At 45.0% G+C, this 23,127-nt stretch overlaps 1 protein-coding gene across 2 annotated transcripts in view; it reads left to right on the top strand.

Annotated features, from left to right (window-relative positions):
• Positions 1–23,127, top strand: part of LOC147124488 (solute carrier organic anion transporter family member 3A1-like) — a 503,248-nt gene that overhangs the window by 363,586 nt on the left and 116,535 nt on the right. For both annotated transcript variants that reach the window (XM_085987799.1, XM_085987789.1), the window contains exons 3-4: positions 5,379–5,477; positions 10,981–11,253. In XM_085987799.1, the coding sequence (XP_085843925.1) occupies positions 5,379–5,477; positions 10,981–11,253 (372 nt within the window). The remainder of the gene's footprint in view (positions 1–5,378; positions 5,478–10,980; positions 11,254–23,127) is intronic.

The following is a 23,127-nucleotide window of genomic DNA, read 5'->3' on the forward strand; positions in this document are numbered from 1 at the left end:
GGACTATTCACCCATGTTTGCTGCTTTTCGGAAGAATTCTACCCTTTAAAAAAAGTAATAAACATTAATAAAAAGTGAGTAAAAAAAGTTGACTTTTATCTGTTAAAGCATTGTTAAACTCATTTAACAATGAATTTGTGCAGCATTTTACAACTGCATAGTGCAATCAGCAAGTGAACATTTTAGTCCAGGTCAGACTTAGAGTTAGTGAGCTTAATAAAATGGATTGCTATTGTTGGCTCACTCTCCCTGCTGTGTTGTTCTGTTGTTTCTTCCAGTGAACTGGGTTTGGGCATTGGGGGTGGTCTTATGTTGAATATGCCTTGAAGAAGAGGTCTCTGTCTACCCCACCTCTAAGCTGGAGGCTGAACATCACTCATTCTGACTGGAATAAATCCCATGGGTAATTTGTCATCTGTGTTTGTTGTATACATGAGAGCAAATTAAACTGCACATAACAGACCCTGTCCAAATTCCATCCCTCTCCGGGATGACTGCAGGAGGTTGCTGTGTTCAGGATATTGTTCTGTATGCATTTTGGTCATACCCCCACAACCAGTCATTCTGTCCAATGGCCCTGGAGGATACAAGAATCATACCTGGCTTCACAGCACCTGTGGTCACATGCCCATTTCTTCCTACCCAACCCGATAGAGAACAATGAACAACAATCCTGTTTACACAGCACCAGGCTAGCAATACATCTGTGTTTGTTGCAAGAAGGTTCATTCTTCTTCAGCACAGCATTCTGGGCAACAAATATGTGTTTGAAATTACCACCTTTATGAATTGCACCTCCATGAGGGTGAAGTGTAGACCCTAGGTATGAGTCACCGTTTATAGGAAACTCTGCAGAAAACATTAATGCTGGATTTGTAAAGTCAGTGCACAATACAGAAATGATCCTGTAAACTGAGTTAAAGACAAGGTTATCAATGTTGGACAATCCTGGATATAACATTTTCAGTAAAGCACTGAAATCCTGGGACATAGACTTGCACCAAAAAGGTAAGAGTATTAAAAGTGGCAAATCATGTAAATCACAGGGAGCTAAACAAGTTTTCATTCATTTCCATTTCTCCAAAACCATGTTGCAGAGAGAAACATTGAAATTTGAATCACTTTTATTATAAATCTGTTTAACAATCATTGTTTATGATCTCCACTACTTGTTGCTAGCTTAAGGAGAATCACCTCCACAAGATTTAATGCCTTTCTTCTGTAAGTACATACCTGAATCACACTAGCTGAGGATGGGAAAATGAGGCTCAAAGCAAAGACCAATGGGGTGGGGGGTGGGGGGAATGGGAGGGAGTGGGGATGGGAGGCAGGGAGACATTGTAGAGACTTGGGCAGGTAAGAACATGTGATAGAATATTTGGACTAAGGACAGATGGGGAGAAGGCAAAACCTCAGTGGGCGGGGAAAGGAGGTAGAGATTTGGATGGACAGTAGAGAGGTGGCAGAGCATTGGGACTTTGATGGTTATATGTCTCACACCCTGTTTGTGCCTGGGGATGATGGGAATTGAGAGTTTTTACATTTCTTTTTCATTAGAACATAAGAAATAGGAGCAGGATTAGGCCATATGGGCCCTCGAGCCTGGTCCGACATTTAATAAGATCATGGCTGATCTTCGACCTCAACTCCACTTTCAATAGTCTTTAGTACCTTTTCAATTCCTTTTTAAATGCAGTCGGTATATTTATACAGTTTTCTCTGGCAGAATTACTGCCTATAGATAAATGTTGAAGGCTGTCTACAACAACAGTGTCCTAATACTAAAGTGCACCCCATTAAAAGCTTTAGTGAAAATTAAGCAAAGTAAAACACTTCAGCTGATCGCTTTTCAATTTTAAAATGAAGGGTTGAACAAATTACAGCATGGATTCCCAACATTAGCAAATTCATGGAAATATCTGCATATGTGCAATTTTTTTCCAACTCACAAATCCTTCTAGTGAATCGACGGTTTAGTATTCCTGTTATATGCCTGACCTATTACTTATCACAGGATTACACTATATTTCAGACAGTGCTGCAGTTTATTTGTGAAGTATAATATTTCGATGATACTCAACCAGATGCAGCTCAACAGAAGTTTTGGCAAAAGGATAATATTTTCAGCAATTTACAGGCAAATGGATCAAAATAGCAGGAAGTTGATGGGTCTGGTGACCCAACAAAGTCTGGCCATTATAAGCTCATTTGTGATGTTCATATGTGTCAGTAGTTGGCTATTTACTTGTCGCTCATATATTTTCAATCTTCTCCTTCTTAGGCAGTCCCTCGGAACCGAGGGTGACTTGCTTCCACATTAAAAATGAGTTCGCAGATGACTGATGAGTCCAATGCGGGACCTGCAGTCTCTGTCACAGGTGGGGCAGACAGTGGTTGAAGGGGCGGGTGGGTGGGGTGCTTGGGTTGACTTGCGCTCCTTCCGCTGCCTGCGCTTGGCTTCCGCTTGCTCCCGGCGAATAGACTCGAGGTGTTCGGCACCTTCCCAGATGCTTCTCCTCCACTTTGTGCAGTCTTGGGCCAGGGATTCCCAGGTGTCGGTGGAGATGTTACACTTTTTCAAGGAGGCTTTGAGGGTGTCCTTGAAGCATTTCCTCTGCCCACCTGGGGCTCTCTTGCTGTGCCAGAGCTCTGAGTAGAGCGTTGTTTTGGGAGTCTCGTATCGGGCATGCGGACAATGTGACCCGTCCATCAGAGCTGATCGAGCGTCGTCAAAGCTTCGATGCTGGGAATGTTGGTCTGAGCAAGAACACTGACATTCGTGCGCCTATCCTGCCAATGGATTTGCAGGATCTTGCGGAGGCAGCATTGGTGGTACCTCTCCAGTGCTTTGAGGTGCCTGCTGTACATGGTCCATGCCTCTGAGGCATACAGCAGGGCGGGTATCACTGCTGCTCTGTAGACCATGAGCTTAGTGCCGGGTTTGAGGTCCTGGTCTTCAAACACTCTCTTCCTCAGGCGACCGAAGGCTGCACTGGCACACTGAAGGCAGTGTTGGACTTTGCCGTCGACGTCTGCCCTTGTTGACAGTAGGCTCTCGAGGTACGGAAAGTGGTCCACGTTGTCCAAGGCCTTGTCGTGGTTTTTGATAATCGGGGGGCAGTGCTGTGTGGCGGGGGCAGGTTGGTAGAGGACGTTTGTCTTACGGATGTTTAGTGTAAGGCCCATGCTCTTGTACACTTCAGTGAAGGTGTTGATGATGGTTTGGAGTTTGACCTCCGAGTGAGCGCAGACACAAGCGTCGTCTGCATACTGTAATTCGACGACAGAGGATGGGACGACCTTGGATCTGGACTGGAGGCGACGGAGGTTGAACAGTTTCCCATTTGTTCTGTAAATTAGCTCCACTCCAGCGGGGAGCTTACTGAGGGTGAGATGGAGCATTGCAGCAAGGAAGATCGAGAAGAGCGTTGGTGCGATGACACAGCCTTGCTTGACCCCGGTTCGTACGTGAATTGGGTCGATGGTGGAACCGTTGGTCAGGATCACGGCTTGCATGTCGTCGTGAAGCAGGTGAAGGATGGTGACAAACTTTTGAGGGCAGACGAATTTGAGGAGGACACTCCATAATCCCTCACGGTTGACAGTGTTGAAGGCTTTTGTGAGATCAAAGAAGGCCATGTACAGCAGTCGGTGCTGTTCCCTGCACTTCTCTTGTAATTGACGTGCAGTGAAGATCATTTCCATTGTGCCCCTTAGTGGGCGGAATCCGCATTGCGACTCTACGAGGAGCTCTTCGGCCACTGGGAGAAGGCGATTGAGGAGGATTCTTGTGATGACTTTCCCTGTGGCAGACAGCAGGGAAGCTCCTCTGTAATTACCGCAATCGGACTTGTCATCTTTCTTGAAGATGGTTACGATTACGGCATCTCTGACATCCCCTGGCATGCTCTCCTCCTTCAAGATAAGAGAAATGAGTTCATGAATTCGCACCAGTAGTGCTTCTCCACCATGCTTTAGTGCCACAGTGGGGATTCCATCTGCTCCTGAGGCTTTGTTGTTCTTCATTTGTTGGATGGCCTTTTGAACCTCATGCCGGGCTGGGTTTGTGCTGAGATGGTGGCGGGTAGCATGCTGCGGGATGGAGTTGAGGACACTCGCGTTGAAGACAGAATCGCGGTTAAGGAGATCTCCGAAGTGCTCCTTCCAGCGGGCACTGACTGCCTCTCTGTCCTTGATGAGTACCTCTCCGTTCTTGGCCCACAGTGGGGTAGGGCCTTGGGTGCTTGGGCCGTAGGTGGTCTTGACTGCGCTAAAGAATCCACGCACGTCATGGTTGTCGGCTAGCTGCTGGATCTCCTGCACTTTCTCCACCCACCATCTGTTCTTTAGGTCGCAAGTTTTTTGTTGGACCTTGGCCTTCAGGCGTCTGTAGAGCTGCTTTCTTGCTCTCGAGTTCTGTTGCTGTTTCCAGATCAGGGATGCCTTGCGCTTGCGGCTTATTAACTCCTGGATCTCCTGGTCGTTCTTGTCGAACCAGTCTTGGTGTTTCCTGGTCGAGTGACCGAGCGTCTCTTCACAGGTGCTGATTATGGAGGCCTTGAGTGCAGACCAGTTGGGAGTTGTCAGGTTGTTTGTGAGGCGCAGGCTGAATAGGGCTTTCTTAGCAGGGTCTTTGAGTGCTCCAGCGTTACTTTTCCTGCGGCATTGTTTCTGTTGCCTCTGCTGTTTTGGGGCTACATTGATGGAGATGACAGAACAGATTAGGCGGTGGTCTGTCCAGCAGTCATCAGCTCCTGTCATGGCGCAGGTGATGCAGACGTCCTGGTGGTCCCTCATTCGGACAATGACGTAGTCCAGCAGATGCCAGTGCTTGGAGCAAGGATGCTGCCATGAAGCCTTGTACTTGTCTCTCTGATGGAACAAGGTGTTGGTTATGACAAGGCCATGTTCTAAGCATTTCGACAGGAGGAGGGTACCGTTGGAGTTGACTTTCCCTACCCCCTCTCTGCCGATCACACCTCCCCAGATCTATATAGCAGAAGTGATATTTGCTTTTGCAAATTTTGCTTTTGCCCTATCCTTGCTCTGGTGCATTGTGTTTGGTAATGTGTAATCCACAGTGCCACAGCAATCGCAGCAGTAACATCTCATAATTCTTTTAAACAAGCAGTGGAGATGGGCTTGGGGCAAAACACTGAGATCTTTAGATAACACTTTTGAAAAATCTTTTGAGTGAGTTCACTTTTGCATCATGATTCTAGATGTTTAGACAGAGTTGGGATAGCATTGGAAGATTTGTTTTTGAAATTGAATGTCCTGATATCATACTGAGAACTCTCTTAGGACCTTAACTGGCTGTAATAGTAACTTGTCCTTTGGCTTCTTGGTAACCTTTGTCATTTTTCTTCCTTGAACAGGTGTCTTGTTTACCACCATGCTGTTTGGTCCTGCATTTGGGTTCATGCTGGGTTCCTTGTTTACAACAATTTATGTGGACGCTGTCTTCATCGACACAGGTTAGTTTTAACATTGTGAAAAGATGCCAAATGAAGCATTATGAATTGTCTTGTAAACAGTAACAAATCCTGGTATGTAAATTTTGTGCTGCCATTTGAAAGCATCAGAAAGTAGGTCTTTGAGGCCTGCATTACTTAAGTGTCAGGATGCCCACTTCCTTAAACATGCAGAAAGTGTCGTGACTAAGTAGACAGTACCGACAAAACAAAGCGCCATCACAAAAATCACAAGTAATATGTTGTGTGAATTGCTTTGAGATATTCTGTTGATGTGCCGAGGTGCTATATAAATTCATTTTTTCTTTCCTTCCTTCGTTCTGCCCTCACCTTCTTTCTTCTTTCTTCATTTTCTTTCTTCCTCACTTTCTTTCTTCCTTCCTTCCTTCCTTCCTTCCTCACTTGAAATAAGAAATAATTCCATAGTGGAAGGATGCAGGTTCACAGCTGAGATCTTTCAAATGGTAAGCTCCCAATGTTGTTGCAGATATAAGGAGAAGGAACAATCGAAGGCTGTTAACTCAGTCCATTCTTGAGCACCTCCTGGCAGCCAGTTCAAGAGCAGCTTTAGTAGAGTTCTGAGAGAAGGTCAGCTACCTGCATGACCTATTAACAGGGAGCGGTGTGTCTCATAGACAGAGTGGGATAGTAAGAACTTGCATTTATATACCATCTTCCACGATTTCAGGACGTGCCAAACCGCTTTACAGCCAATCAAGTATTTATTGAAATGTAGTTATTGTTGTAATGTAGGAAATGCAGCAGCCAATCTGCGCACTGCAAGATCCCACATAGAGCAAAGTGATAAATGACCTGATCATCTGTTTTAGTGAAGTTGGTTGAGGGAGAAATATTGGCCAGGACACCAGAAGAACTGCAGTGTTCTTTTTTGGACAGTTCCATTGGATCTTATTCATCCATCTGAGAGGGCAGACATTGCCTCAGTTTAACATCTCATCTGAAAGGTGGCACCTCTGACAGTGCAGCACTCCTTCAGCACTGCACTGAAGTGCTAGTCTGGATTATGTGCTCAAGTCTCTGGAGTGGGACTTGAACCCATGACCTTCGTGACTTAGAGGCAAGAGGGCTACCACTGAGCCAAGGTTGACACCTACAGAGGAAAGAACAAAAAGGAAAGGAGATAAATAATAAAAGAATTAAGAAAAAAATGTTGGTATCACAGCATAGCATTGTATGTCTGTCAAGTTGTTGGTGCATAAAATCTGTTCTTTTGATTGTTTATTGCATCTTAAATGATTAGTGAACCTTCTGTAGCAACTTAAAATTATATCATATCAAATCTTATGTATAAATCACCCTTTGTGTCTAAAAATGGAGAAGTGACATTTACACCAATCACATGTAATAAATAAAAACAGAAAATGCTGGAAATACTCAGCAGGTCAGACAGCATCTGTGGCGAGAGAAACAGAGTTAACATTTCAGGTCGATGACCTTTCGTCAGAAATTTATAACATGGACTACAGAGTAAATGAAGTTTGTTGTGGCAGAGCCAACGTCAATTTTCACCACAATCCCTTGTTAAGCCACTTCTGTCAAGGATCTAATTGATACCCCATGGTTGAACAAAACTGCAGCTTGTAAAGTGCATTGGCAGTAACTGTAGAGATCTCAGAGCAGTCCTGTGCTGTCACTTACTTGAATCTGGGACTTGATAATCAACACGTATCAAGAATGTTGTGTATGTAATATGTGTGCTACTTTGAACCTATGGACAGGACTGCACTACTTGTAGGGCGTAGTGATACGCAGTACCACTCCTGGCCATAGGGGTATAAATAGTACTGTGGGTACTGATCTCCCCTCAGTTCCCGCCTGTGGGCATGAAGTAAAGACCTACGTGCAGTCCCTACCTCCAACCAGTAAAGACCTGTTTGAGTTATACGTTTAAGTCTTTGTGTTAATTGTTCAATACAATACACATACTTAACACTGGCGACGAGTCGGTTCGCACCCTGCGGCAGTTATTCCACGGCGGCTTCGTCCAAAGACAGGACGTTGAAGAGAGGTTTCAATCCTCAACACCCCACTCAAAACTGAAGGGCAGGAGAAATCCTGACAGCTTCCAGCGACTGGAAGCGACAGGCATTAGGACCCTGAAGCCTCCATAACCTCGTGGGTAAGCGGAGCAGCGTTGGCTGCAAAGACAGGGCCAGCGATCGGGACCAAAGATAAGGGCCGCACTCGGACTGAAAGGCGCGGCGGCTGCAGAAGCTCAAGGTGCGAGAGCCGCGGTGCACAGCGCGGGCTATCGATCGCACAGAAGATAAGGGCCGAGAGCCGCTTCGGTTGGGAGCCACTTCGCGATCCAGCGATCGCATCTGCTGATAAGGGCCGCACTCGGGCGATCGCGGCGAAGATAAGGGCCGCACTCGGGGGCTGAAGGGAGATGGCGTCGGGGGACGGGTGAAGACCGCCAAGCGCGGGAAAACCGCCATTTTGTGGGCGGAGGACGACGGCAAGAGCGGGAAGCCGCCATCTTTGATAACAAGTAAAGAAAATAAAATCTGAGAAATTGCAAATCTACAATGCCTAAACACGGGAATATTAGCACCTTTGATAGTGACCTCGAAGATTGGGCCATATATGTTGAAAGAGTAAAAAATTATTGTAAGGCCAATAAAATTCGTGACCAAGATAAAGCTCTAACATTATTAAATTTAATGGGTGCGAAGACATACGGGCAATTGAAACACCTGTTATCACCAGATGAACTGGCGGATAAGACGTTCGATGAGATTGTTACTGTCCTGAAAGATCATCTAAACCCCACGCCGCTGATGCTAGCGGAACGATTTAAATTTTATGACAGAAGGCAGCTACAGCATGAAAGCAATGCTGAATATTTGCTGGAATTGCGTAAATTAGCGAAATATTGCCAGTTTGGAACGGGACTGACAGATGCACTACGAGACAAATTTGTGTGTGGTTTATTTAAACAGGATACACAAAAGCGACTGCTCGAGGAGAATGAGCTGACGCTTGAGAAGGCGGTCACTATGGCAGCAGCACACGAAGCCGCAGCGAGAGGCACGGCAGTAATGCAGCTACGGTCACCGGAGCTCAGTGCACACAAATTGGGTGTGAGTTCTGGCAAATGTTATCGTTGTGGAAAGACAACGCATGATCAGAACCAGTGTTGGTTTAAAAACCAAGAATGTAGAACTTGTGGTAGGCTTGGACAGATAGCTAGAGTATGCAGGTCAGGGAAGAAGACCAGCAACAAGAAGTCACCGCAAGGAAAATACGCAAAGGTACACAAGGTGACCGACCAGGAGTCCGATTCAGATGCTAGCAGTAATGAACTGGCTAGCTTAAGAGTACTCAACGCTGGTAAGGGTGCAGACCTCCAGACAATTTGGGTCACTCTTCAGATAGAAGGAGTCCAAGTAAAACTGGAATTGGACACTGGATCGGCATTGACGGTCATAAATAAGAAAGATTACGGAAAGTTATTCCAACATATTCCCCTACAGGATACGGGGATTATATTGAAAACATACACGGGGCAAAGAGTGTACCCCATCGGGAAAATAGAGGTTGCAGTGATCCACAAGGGCGAAGACAGTCAAATAATGGACTTATATGTGATATCTGAAGGAGGTCCTCCACTACTAGGACGGGAGTGGATTAGGAAAATGAATATGGACTGGCATTTCCTACAAACAATAACGAGTGAGAACTCGGTGAAGATAGTCGGCCCAGACTCTGGAACGGATGATGGTAAGCCCAACTCAGGTGCAAAAGACAAAGTTTCAGCACAGAATTCCACTGAGCAACAACAACATAGTTTAACTGTGGATTCTGAGTCTGGCAAGTCTACTGATGTGCCCATTTCTGAGGGACACCGGGCTCGAACTCAACTCCATTTCAAACTACAACAGCAATTAGAACAAATGCTTCGCCGTTTTGAGCAAGAGTTGAATGCAACGAAAGAGTTCTTTGATATAGAGTTGGAGAATCTGGAAAGACAACAGAAGCAGCTGATGGAGAAAATGGAGCAGGAGCACACAAAACGTCTGATGTCAGAGGAGTTAACGGTCAGCCAACTCCTGCATATGCTGAAGGACAGGACTCTGAAATGGGAAAAACTTGAACACGAACTTCAATATTCAAACGAAAGGGGTTCGGAGCTCTCAAAGGTTATTGGAAGAGCTGAGGTGGCAACACAGACTGAGATGACTGCAACAGAGCAGCCCTTGGATGCCAAAAGTACGCTGACTCACGTCAACGTAGAACAACAGACCGCTGAAACAGCTGCTCCGGTAGAGGGATTGAATAGTCCGATCAATCAATCTCCAAAAGAAGTTGAAGTAGTAAAATCTCAAATGAGGTCATTAGTAAACGACTTGCTGAAAGCCCAGAAAAAGCTGGATGAAGAGGTACGCATGAAGAAGTCTCTTCAGGAAAGATGTCTGGACTTGGAACAAAAGCTGGCTAACGCCCAGCTGGGTATGGAGGAAATAGAAGACCCTCTCGCTGGCCTAGATCAGGACGACACCGAATATTACTATATCCTGTCCTGCCCAACTTGTAACTTCGACTCCTACCATACAGAAATCATGGAGGAGCACCGAAAGTCCACGGAACATCGGGAGAAGGTGGCTCTACTACGGAAAAAGGAGGAAGAGAAGGAGGAACTGCGCATGCAGCTGGCAGCTGACAGTGGAGCCCAGAGAGTCTCCAAGAAGCAGAAAAGGAAAAGTCGAAACAGAAGATGACCCATCTGAACCATTATTACCTCTACCAGATCACACACGTAGTCCCTCCGAACGGAGCCAATTCAGTTCGGAAGTTCAAACTGTTAAATCCATGGAAGGACTATTGAATGAGTCACTCCAGCAACGTGAACCGACTACATCACAGAGATTGAATCTGTGAACTGTTTTCCGCAGAGACTGAATCTGTGATCTGTTTTGACATGAAGTTATCTATGTATCTATGTTATTCTGTTATGTAAACCTGAAGTTATATATGTATATATGTTATTACGTTATGTTAAATGGGGAGATGACTGTAAAGCTAAGAAGGGAGGAATGTTGTGTATGTAATATGTGTGCTACTTTGAACCTATGGACAGGACTGCACTACTTGTAGGGCGTAGTGATACGCAGTACCACTCCTGGCCATAGGGGTATAAATAGTACTGTGGGTACTGATCTCCCCTCAGTTCCCGCCTGTGGGCATGAAGTAAAGACCTACGTGCAGTCCCTACCTCCAACCAGTAAAGACCTGTTTGAGTTATACGTTTAAGTCTTTGTGTTAATTGTTCAATACAATACACATACTTAACAAAGAGCGATTGATGGAATAGCCCTGAAATATTTGTTGCAGCTGTAGATTTGATGTTTTCCATCCCTTTCCATTATGGTCCTCAAAGGAGCTGACTTTATCCATTATGCATACAACAGCCATGTTCTTAAAATTATGCTCATTTGCTGGAGTAATCTCTTGGACTTAATATAATTTTTCCTTTTTCTTTCAGCAAAATTGGACATCACCCCAGATGATCCTCAGTGGATTGGTGCTTGGTGGGCTGGCTTCCTTCTTTGTGCTGGACTTCTGTTCTTCTCGTCTCTATTTATGTTTGGATTTCCTCAGGCCATGCCAAAAAAACACAACTCATTGAGCAAAAGCTCCCAGCAGCCCATGCTCCCGAGTAAAGGCCACAAAGACCAGTCAAAGCTAGCCACGGAGGACAATAAGAAGAAAGAATGCAAACAAACCAGTGAAGCAACATGTACAGAATATCTGAGAGGTGAACACCTTGTAAACACATTTTCTTCTGTTAAACAAGTAGTGCCTTATAGAGGCATGGTTAAGAGGCTGAGCAGTTGTGGTAACAGTTTAGAATACTTTAAATATTACTAATAGCTAGGGCTGTCAGTTAATCACAGTTAACGTCTGCGATTGATGCTTTAACTTTTTTGGAGATTAATTTCTTTTAACACGTGTTAATTGGGGGAGTTACGTTGGATGAGCCTTGGTAGTTGGATTAATCGGTATGAAAAAAAGACCAGCGGAGAAATGCCTCAGCTACTCTTTGATTTGGTGATGGATGGCAGTTGTGAATAGTGCATTCCCTCTGTTTTTCCCTTGTGTGTCCAGCCTTGGCTTTGGGAGAGCTCTGGGGGAGAGGGTAGGAGGAAGAACTCAGCAGGCTGACATAACCCTCACCGATGGCGACCACCATGTTCTGAGGGGACTGGTGGAACTGGCGGGAGTAGGCCAACCCGTGAGGAGAAGGAGGCAGGGTGCGTGTTGGTGTCCATCCTCCACAGGGTCAGCAGTGGCCGCACCTGGTGGCGGGAGCAGGATCTCCCTTGTATAGCTGGAGAAGGCCTGACGGAAAATGGAGGTGTCCGGTGCGAATAAGATAGGAACGGCAGCCATCTGGCGAGTGAGAGCCCATGGGCACAGCGGGAGGGGAGGGTGGGGCTGGGTTGGGGGGCAGCAGCAGGGCAGTGTGAGGCCAGCCCACTGCTCCCACAACTTTACCTCTGTCCCCTGAGACTTTAAAGCCCAAGTCTGTACCCTCCTTGTGCCCCAGACTGAATTCGTGCCCCCCCCTGCCCTGGCACCATCCCAGCCCAGGTACACAACCGCCCCATGTCTCAGCCCGAATCTCTGCCCTCTAAATACATATTTTCCTGAATAAGTTCCATTTATTATTATTATGTTGCTGCTTCGACCCCATCCTAAATCCCAGGGAGAGTGACCACTTTCAAAAAGGGGGAAGAGGCAGCTGCACTGACAAGACTTTGAATGCTTACCTTGCATGACCAAATGTCACCCACCAGCCCCACCTCCCTGGACACCTGCCCAGGAGTTTGGGAGCGGCATCGTGCCACTCTATCAAGAAGGCAGGCCAATCCGTCTGAGGGTTGAAGATCCATTTTGTCATAGCTGTTCTGCAATTGGTTGGAATTGTGGGCATCACATTTGCCAGGATGTCATCCTGCCATGCATGTATGCCTACTTCATGCAGGCATACTTTGCAAGGGGAACAAAGGAGGTGGGTCTTGTGGGTGACATTTGACCATGCATGGTAAGCATGCAAAGTCCTGTAAGGCAGTTAATGTGTAATGGAGTGTAAGGAAACATTTGGTGATATGCATAATTTGTCCATCTACTTGGTATATAGCATGGTGAGTAGACTAACCATAACTGGCTTCCTGTGGCCCCAAAAACTTCTGAATTGTGTACCACTGCCCCTGGGTGGTGGAGACCACTTTCTGCTGGGACTCTGGTGTGCTGTCCTTTGTAGGTTGTTCCCTAGAATGCCAAATGGGTAGCCCTTCTTTCACCTACGTCTTGCATCGACACATCAACTGCTGCATCATAAACTTGGGGCTTTTGCCTTCATGCTGCTCTATGATATCAATAGACAAAATAGAGTAACTGTTCTAAATCTTTTGTCATCCAAAACATCCCTTTCCGCTAAAAGGTTCAGCAGCTTTACAAATAGCCATGCCATTATCAAATGCTCTGCCCTGAATCAGCACCCAGATTGGACACTGGGAGCTTGCACTGAATATCTAATTAGGGCCCATCCTGGAGGATTTGTTGGACTTGGCATGTGCATGCCTGAACCATAGCATTCCACCCTTATCAAGGACATCACAGAAAATCTGCCCTTATGCTATTATTATGTACAATATACCGATCATATGAGCTCAATACGACTTGGAGGGAAACTTTGATAGTGTTTCTATATTAGGTAGTGTAATGATAGGATACTGCTAGGAATTACTGTTTCGTGAAAATGGACTTAGAGGGGGTTTTGCTGAGTACACAGAGGCTAGACAAGATGTGCTTAGTGATAAGGCCACAACATGTACTAACAGCCCTGGTTAAAGGAATATTTCAAGGAAGGCTCACAGAAATTGATGTACTGCAACAAGCATCTGCACACCAATGTGGAACTAATGCTTTTTGGAGCTCTTGCTGCTGCCAACACAAAAAAAACAGCATATATTCAATCTGTACTGGGCTTATAGTGCCACATTGAGGACCATGTTGATGTGAATGCAGCTCTAAGTCTCCAGGATAACATATAGCCAGTGGTTTGTAGTTGCTCCTAGATGACTTCCTGGTTAGCAATTTGGCCAACATATTTAACTCCTTTTTAAGAGTTTGCAGTTCACGAGAAATTAAAATAAGGCATCGATCACCTCTGAATCATTTCCTTTTCTGACCTCTGTCACAGATTTTTGAATAGAGCTTTCCCAATTACTCATCAAATCTTCCAAGAAGCTGCTTTGACTATTTTTCATGTTCTGACAATCCAAAGTGTTTCTTGTACCGCTCCTTAAATTATGATTTCAGTCGCTATCAGTCAGTTACACTTTAAACCTGCAAAGACGTATTAACAGACTGTGCGGTATCACCAGGCCATTTCTGGAATGATTCCAATTGTACTCCCATTGTGTAAACAATCCCACACCTGTTTGCAGACATAATGGTTGTGTGATCCTCACCAGAGCAGATGGTAGGCAGGAGTTTTATTACCACTGGCTAGAAGCTATCTGATGTCTGACAGTTGTAGTCAAAAAGCATTGACGTCAGGTGATTTGATCTTCTGCGCATCAGTGATGAGAATCCCTGTCTTCCAGGATCTATCAAACGACTCATTGAGCACTAAAAGTTTTGAAAAAGAAGGGAAGCAAATGCCACACCTACTACTTTGAAAGCCTGTTCTACCACTGCGTTGAAATAAAATGTCCAGTACAACAAATAATGCTCCCTCATCAGATGGTTACAGCTCTGAATGCTCAGTTTACTTCTGCAGTCAGCAAACAGCTATGACTGTGTGAAGCTTTAAAGGGTTAAGTTATGAAGACAGGTTGCATAAACCTGGTTTGTATTCCCTTGAGTTTAGAAGGTTGAGGGGTGATCTAATTGTGGTGTTGAAAATGATAAAGGGAGTCAATGGGGTGGATACAGAGAAACAAATTCCTCTGGTGGGGAAATCCCGAACAAGGGAGCATAATCTTAAAATTAGAGCTCGGCTATTTCGGAGTGAAATCAGGAAGCACTTTTTCAAACAAAGGGCTGTGGAAATTGTTGTGTATGTACCTTTAAGAGAATAACTGGTCTCAGACTGCAGTACCGGCAGTGACCACCTCTGTATAAAAGGCGCTAGAGAGCCTCTGTTGGTTAGTTTCGTTTATGCCTTTCACCAGTAAAGACTTGTTTGTTTCTCTCCTGCTAGTCCGTGTCTCAATCATTCACGGACTTAACACTGGCGACGAGTTAGAAACGAACTTACCTGCAACTCAGCAGCAGTTCCGATGACGTGTTGAAGGTCGGAGCCAGAAGAAAGAAGAAAAAATAAATAAAAAAATAGGCCATTGAAACTCGAGAAACGGGCGTCGACTGTCAATCATCGATTTCAAAACTTGCAGGAGAGACTGTCCAGAGCCAGGCTGGGTTCCTCGGTCCGTGGTTTCCCAGCTAATCGGGCTGGTGGCAGGTAGTGTTCTGATCCTTCCTGGGCTGCAACAGGGCTGGGCAGCGAGTCGGGAAGCAAGGAGAGAGAGAGAGGGTGGAGCATACAGGGCGCGGCCGGTGTTTCGAAGCTGGGCAGCGTTCGGACCTCAGGAGAGGGAGGGAAGTGTTCCAGAGGGTCCGCTCCACGACGGGAAAATAACAAAGGAAAACGAATACGCGCAAGAAACCGTGGAAAGCAGCGCTAACAACAGCGGGGAAGAAGGAAAAGCGCGGGAGGCGCCATTTTGTTAAATCGGAGAAGAAGGCAAAGCGCGGGAGGCGCCATTTTAGATTTGCAAGATGCCAAAGACTGGCTGTATCACTGCTTTTGATAATACATTAGAGGACTGGACCACGTATGTGGAAAGAGTCGAGGTATATTTCGAGGCAAATGAAATAGCGGAGGGGAAAAAGGCATCAATATTGCTAAACGTAATGGGCGCTAGAACGTACGGCCTATTGCGGGATATGATTACTCCAGCCAAACCGAAGGCGAAGAGTTTTAACGAAATTGTTGCTGTTCTACAGGAGCACTTAAACCCTGCACCGCTGTTGATAGCAGAAAGATTTAAATTCCACAGGAGAACTCAGCACAAAGATGAGAGCAATGCTGAGTATCTTACGGAACTACGCAAGCTATCAAAGCACTGCCAGTTCGGAGCAGGACTGGCAGATACCCTACGGGACAAATTTGTCTGTGGACTCCTGAGTGAAGGAACACAGAAGAAGTTACTCGCAGAAAAAGAGCTGACACTAGATAAGGCTTTCAGCGTGGCAGTATCGTATGAAGCAGCAGCCAGGGGAGCTGCAGAAATTCAACAAAAACCACAGGAATACGGCACCCACGAAATGACACGGGGATTTGCAAAATGTTATCGCTGCGGCAGAACTAACCATGACCAGAAGGACTGCTGGTCCAAAGACAAAATATGCAGACAATGCGGGAAGATTGGACACATTGCACGAGTTTGTAGGTCTGGGAAGAAGACCAGCGACAACAAAAAGGCTACTAAGGAACCGTACAAGAAAGTACAAAAGATGACGGACAGTAGTTCCGAAGACCAGATGAGCGATAGTGAATCCGAGAACAGGAGATTAAGCTGTCTCAAACTTCACAATGTAATCACAAAAGAGGATCACCGAACCATTTGGGTCACCCTCACGATAGCAGGGTCCCAAGTTAAAATGGAATTGGATACAGGATCAGCGCTAACCATCATGAATCAACGAGACTATGAGCGGCTATTTTCACACATACCCTTGAGAGAGACATCCATCGTCTTGACGATGTATACGGGGCAAAAAGTATACCCCAGAGGAAAAATAAGGGTGCCTGTCGAATACAATGGCAAGAAAATACGGAAATTGTATCTCTACATACTGCCAAATGGTCGACCAGCGTTATTGGGACGGGAATGGATCAGGAAGATAAACTTAGATTGGCATTCCATTCATGCAATGACGGTGGACGGTAAAAAAGATGAAGACGTCACTCCTGGACGATTGTCAACAATCTTAGCTAACGCCAAAGAGGTATTTCAACAAGAACTGGGCACGCTTAAAGGCTTAACCGCCTCGTTAAAAATAGAAGAGAATGCAGTTCCCAAGTTTTTCAAAGCGAGACCGGTACCATATGCAATTCGTCCAGCCGTCGAGGCAGAGCTGGAGAATCTGGAGAAGGCGGGCGTGTTGTCTAAGGTCGACTGGAGCGAGTGGGCGACACCCATCGTTCCTGTCATGAAGAAAACGTTAAGCAATAAGTCCGGAGAGCCAAGGAAGATTCGCATCTGTGGGGATTTCAAGGTGACGGTGAACCCTGTCCTTCACACAGTACAATATCCTCTTCCAAGGATAGAAGACATCTTCGCCTCATTGTCTGGAGGGAAGCGTTTTACAAAAATTGACCTAGCACAAGCATATTTGCAGATGGAGGTTGAAGAGTCCTCCAGGAAGTATCTCACGATAAACACTCACAAAGGTCTTTACCAGTATCATCGATTGGTATTCGGAATAGCATCAGCTCCGGCGATATGGCAAAGAGCGATGGAACAAGTCCTGCAAGGGATTCCGGGGACTCAGTGTTACTTGGACGACATCCTTGTAACAGGTGAAGATGACAGTGAACACCTTAACAACCTAGAACAGGTGCTCACTAGACTACGGGAACATGGGCTGCGAGCCAATCGCCCCAAGTGCGAATTTTTTAAGAAACAGATATCGTATTGTGGCCACGTGATTGATGAAGAGGGGTTACATAAGTCCCCTGACAAAATTGAAGCGGTTGTTAAGGTCCCAGCGCCTGAAAATGTGTCGGAACTGGGGTCATTCCTCGGGTTGGTGAATTACTATCATAAGTTTTTGCCAAATTTGTCGACAATTCTGCATCCACTGAACGCCCTGCTACGAACGGGGGTAGCATGGAAATGGAGCGATGATTGTAAACGTGCTTTTCAGAAGAGTAAGGTCTTAATCACTTCGAAGGAAGTATTGGCTCACTACAACCCAGCACTGCCAATCAGGCTGGCGTGTGATGCGTCTCCCTACGGCATGGGGCGGTACTGTCACATAAATTCCTTGATGGTTTGGAGAGGCCGATAGCTTTTGCGTCACGCTCGTTAACTTCTGCCGAGCATAACTATGCCCAGATTGACAGAGAAGCCCTCAGCCTAGTGTGGGGGGGTGAAGAAGTTCAATCACTACCTGCACGGTCAAAAATTTACTCTACTAACCGATCATCAACCTCTTGCCTCCATTTTCAACCCTCAGAAGGGCGTACCGACAATGACAACACAACGACTGCAGAGATGGCCCCTTTTCCTAGGGGCACACCAATATGACTTCGAGTACAGGGGAACTAAACAGCATGGAAATGCTGATGGATTGTCACGTCTACCGTTGCCGACGGTGGAAGAAGAAGACCTTGCAGTGGATCCAATGGAGTTATTCCACTCGACAATAGTCGAATGTCTCCCTGTGACAAATGCAAACATAGAAAAGGAAACACGGAATGACCGACACTATCACGGGTCTATGATTTAATGGTGAAGGGATGGCCAGCACATGACGAACCACTGCTGCCATCATTTTCACCAAGAAGAGAACAGCTGTCAGTGTGCAGAGGAACCTTGATGTGTGGATCCAGAGTAGTAATTCCACCTAAGTTGATGGATAGAGTGCTCAATGAGCTTCATGAGGGTCATCTGGGTGGGGTAAAAATGAAGAGCTTAGCCAGAGCGTTTGTGTGGTGGCCGGGAATCGATAGAGAAATCGAAGAGATGACCAAGAGCTGTGCAGGATGCCAGAAGGTCCAAAACGCCCCACCACAAGCTCCTCTGCATCCATGGGAGTGGCCCTCATCTCCATGGCAAAGGGTGCACATTGATTTTGCTGGTCCCTTCATGGACTCGATGTTTTTAATTGCGGTGGATGCACATTCAAAGTGGCCAGAGGTAATAAAAATGTCCTCAACCACCACGGAAAAAACTATCGCAGTTTTACGAACCATATTCGCCAGGAATGGGCTGCCTGAACAGATTTGCTCTGACAATGGACCACAGTTTGTGTCTGAAGAGTTCCGGAGGTTCTTAAAGAACAATGGTGTTAAGCATTACACATCTGCCCCATATCATCCAGCCACTAATGGATTGGCCGAGAGGTTTGTCCAAACATTCAAGAAGGCTATCAAGGCAATGTGTAATGAAGATATACCCCTACAACACAAGGTGGACAACTTCTTGTTTGCCTACCGGAATGCGACACATGCGGTTACCAACCAAACTCCAGCCATGATGTTCTTCAATCGAAGACTACGATGCCGCTTGGATTTGGTTAAGCCAAACGTCCGAAGAGATGTGGAGAACAGGCAGTTTCAGAATATGAATGAAAGGCCGACCAGGAGTTTTAAGATTGGTCAACCAGTTTTGGCCCGGGACTACTGCACTGAGAAATGGCAGCCAGGAACGATTTGTACACGACAAGGACCTCTCATGTATACCGTGGACGTTGGGGAGAGCATTGTAAGACGCCATGCTGACCAGATTCTAGAGTCACTGGAAAACGTCAACTCCACACCACGATCTGATACACCTGGTAATGAAATCGACGTTCCAATTGCAGCTACCGCATAACCGGTAATATTGGAAGCAGATGAACCAAACAACGACATTGATTCCGACTCAACATTGCCAGAAGAATCTGATACTCCAAAGAGGCATTATCCAGACAGAATCAGGAAGCCTCCTCAAAGACTGAACTTATAATTGCTTAAACTTAACCAATGTATCTAGCAACAGTAATTGTGATTATAATTCATTATCATTTAGTTGTTAAATGAATGTTATGTACTGTTTATCTAAAAGGGGAGGAATTGTTGTGTATGTACCTTTAAGAGAATAACTGGTCTCAGACTGCAGTACCGGCAGTGACCACCCCTGCATAAAAGGCGCTAGAGAGCCTCTGTTGGTTAGTTTCGTTTATGCCTTTCACCAGTAAAGACTTGTTTGTTTCTCTCCTGCTAGTCCGTGTCTCAATCATTCACGGACTTAACAGAAATCCTATACTCTCTCCTGCCAAAAGGCTGTGGAAGCTGGTTCAAATTGAAATTTTCAAGACTGAGAATTTTGCTGGGTAAGGATATCAAGGGATTATGGAGCAAATGCAGCTAATTGGAGTTGAGGTACAGATCAGCCATGATCGACTTGAATGGTGCAACAGGCTCGAGGGGCTGAATGGTCCACTCCTGTTCCTGTGAGCTAAACAACTAAGTACAAAATTTTTTTTTTTTAATCTCCCCCCCCGCTGGCCGCCCCCCTTACCTCCCTCCTTGCGAAGGCAGTAACTCCTGGTGAAGTAGTTCCAGTAGCACTGGCAGCTTTCTGTACCTCACCCATTTGGCCATTCACCAAGTGTGAGCCTAGCCAGTGAATATCACCAGGCTTTTCAACAGTTACAGCCATTAAAAAATATTCAAAATACACAACAAAACTTTTAAACCATTCCACATTTTTAAAATTCAGAAACAAAAGTGAAGGACTAAGATGCACAATGCACCATTGACATGGATCTACCTCTGGGTACATAAAATTTGACAGCGATAGTAATGCACAGTACAGATGTCCCCAATAAGTATACTTTGCATTATTTTTTGGCCTTTTAGATCTCTATTTCCAAAACTGCTCCCCACCCCACCTTTGGATGAGTCCTCAATGTTTATTTAAATATTCCTGCAGATTTAAAAAAAATAAGAATTGCATGTCCTACTACAGGAAGCTCTTTTATATCCGGCACCGGCGGGACCGACGTGGTGCCGGTTTATCAAAAAGTCCGGATTACAGAGAGTTATAGTTAAAAGGTACGAGAGCTCCGTACACAGCAACAAATCCAAGCGCCCCTGTTGCTTAGCAACAAGTGCAGGAACCCCCGATTTCACAGCCAAGAATCAAGAAACGGCCACTAATATGAAGAAAAACTTAACTGAACCTACTCCTGAATGTTGCCGGTTAACCGAGATTTCCGGTTGTTTGGGTGCCGGTAAATCGAGAGTTTCCTGTATTTCATGAACTGACCTTGCCATTTTTTACCCAGATGATGCCACATGGCATTTTGCATTATCTTCCTTTAGCTGGGAGGGCATAATATTCTGGGCTATGGCCATCTTCATCATCCTGTCAATCCCATTCTGTAAATGATCTGCAATAGCCACATATCCAGCAGAAGACAATCATAGTTTGGTTAACCTCCCATCCTTAGAAATGGATCTTGTCTTGCTTCCATGTGTCAAACAAACTACCCAAAAACGAAGAAAAATATCTCCATTAAGGCTAACAAGTTTTGAGTGGTAGGCAGTCCAAAGACCCTTGACCTTTTAAGTGCCGACTGCTTGAGCTGTCAAGCCACTTCAGAGAAGCTATTCATTGCAAACCCTTTTCTCTTTCCTGGAAGGCCAATGCAGAAACATTCCGCTGGTAAGCATGTGACCACGTTCCTAACAGAAAAAGCATATCTTGGCTTTTCATTTTCTAATAACAACATTGATGGGCAAGTTTTAAAAAGAAACAATTTTCTGTTTTGTCTGTTAAAACTGTTGTGCAGACATTTTTTTGATATGGGCCAGGCACCATAACACAGGGTGTGCATCTTATATCTGTATAAATATATTTCTTTAAATAGGAAGTGTTCATGGAGAGATCTGATAACATTAAGCTGATTCTTGCGTAAAATATGCGCAAATATGTATTCAATAAACACAGGATAGGTGCAAACTTGATTGAATTGTTTGGATTTCATTAAGAGGAAAGCAACTCAAGGTTCATTTTGCCTTTTTTTAAACTGGAAGTATTTTCACATAAAAGGAGGATTTGCATTGTGATAAAGTCATAATTATGGGAAATTTCCTTTGTTAGCTCAGTGTAATAGAATAGTTCTTTATTAACGTATTTAAGGTCTTGTTGTACAACATACAGAGGGAATCTTCCCCTTAGTTTGGGTGTCTTCACATGAGGATGGCTGAACCACTTGTGAACAAGTAAGGATGCAGTGAAACCTTCCAAAGTGCTCCTGCTTCACTTTGGCACCAGGCTTTATCTATCACTCCAGTGAAATGCCTGCCTATTTATTTACTATGCTCAGCCACTGTTTATCAAAGGTGAATTCTTTACTTACTAATGCCTAATAAATATTAATATTCATTTCTGAAGTCTTCAGTTAATTATATTCTTATCGTGGGCTGCAGTTATGAAATATATTGATTAACAGTGACAATAAAATATGCATAGCTGCACTGCTTGGATTTAAACTAACATAATTAGAAATCTTTTGAACATATTTAGCAGAGTTCCAAGAATGCTCACCAGTCTTTAAACAAAAACATTATGGAGAGTAGCTTCATCCCTTCAATGTTGAATAATGAGCAAACATGTTTCAGTAACAGAGGGCCTGACAAGTAGAAAACTAAATGAACAGAGCTACTGCCGATGGGAGCCCTGACTTTGATGACAGGATTGCTATTTCCTGAGGCGCTAAGCTTGGAGGTAGTTTTCACTGCTGCCTCCAGAAACAGCTGTACCTGATGGCAATGTAATGTTACTGTCAACAATAGAGGCCACTATCTTTTGTGGTCACTAGTTAGCTGACTGGCTTACCCCACTATAGATGCTACTGATGTGCTTTTTTTCTCACTGCCTGTGCTGGCTTTCTTCAGACAATGGAGCAAATATGATGACCAGCAAACAAAGTTACAAGCTGCAATTTTAAGAATAGCAATGACGACTTTCATTTATATAGTGGCTTTAACATAGCAAAACATCTCGAGGTGCTTCACAGGAGCGTAATCAGAAAAAAATTGACACCGAGCCAAAGAAGGATACTTTAGGATGGGTGAATACAAGTTTAGCCAATGGGTTGGTGTTAAGAAGTGTCTTAAAGGAGGAGAGTTAGAGAGGCGGAGAAGTTTAGGGAGGGAATTCCAGAGCTTAGTACGTAGACGGCCGAAGGCACGGCCTCCAATGGTGAGGCAAAGGAAATGGGGGAGGCACAAGAGGCAAAACTTGGAGGAATGCAGAGTTCTCGGAGAGATGTAGGACCCTAGGAGGTTACAACGCTGGGGGGGGTGAGGCATGACAGGGGTGACGGGTGTACAGGACTTGGTGGAAGTTAGGATGCGGGCAGCAGGGTTTTGGAAGAGCTGAAGTTTATAACAAAGTGCAGATCATTTCAAGTCATTTTGATGTTGTAGCATCCATCCCAACAAAAAATATAATGTATTCAACAGTACTAAGAATTGAGGTATCAGAAATCAGATTATAATTACACCTTGGTGGTGAATAATTAAAAAAGTAACAAAATACTCCTTAAATCTCCTATATTGAATATTTTCTCACATTCTGACAAAACTCAAATGAATCATAATTGAGATGTCCCCTTGACATTCAACAGCATTACCATCACTGAATCCCCCACCATCAACATCCTGAGGGTCACCATTGACCAGAAACTTAACTGGACCAGCCGCATAAATACTGTGGCTACAAGAGCAGGTCAGAGGCTAGGTATTCTGCGGCGAGTGTTTCACCTCCTGACTCCCCAAAGCCTTTCCACCATCGACTAGGCACAAGTAAGGAGTGTGATGGAATACTCTCCACTT

This window comes from Somniosus microcephalus, chromosome 1 (genome assembly GCF_052327205.1).
Source record: "Somniosus microcephalus isolate GS21.2 chromosome 1, FLI_Smic_1.0, whole genome shotgun sequence".
NCBI lineage: Eukaryota > Metazoa > Chordata > Chondrichthyes > Squaliformes > Somniosidae > Somniosus > Somniosus microcephalus.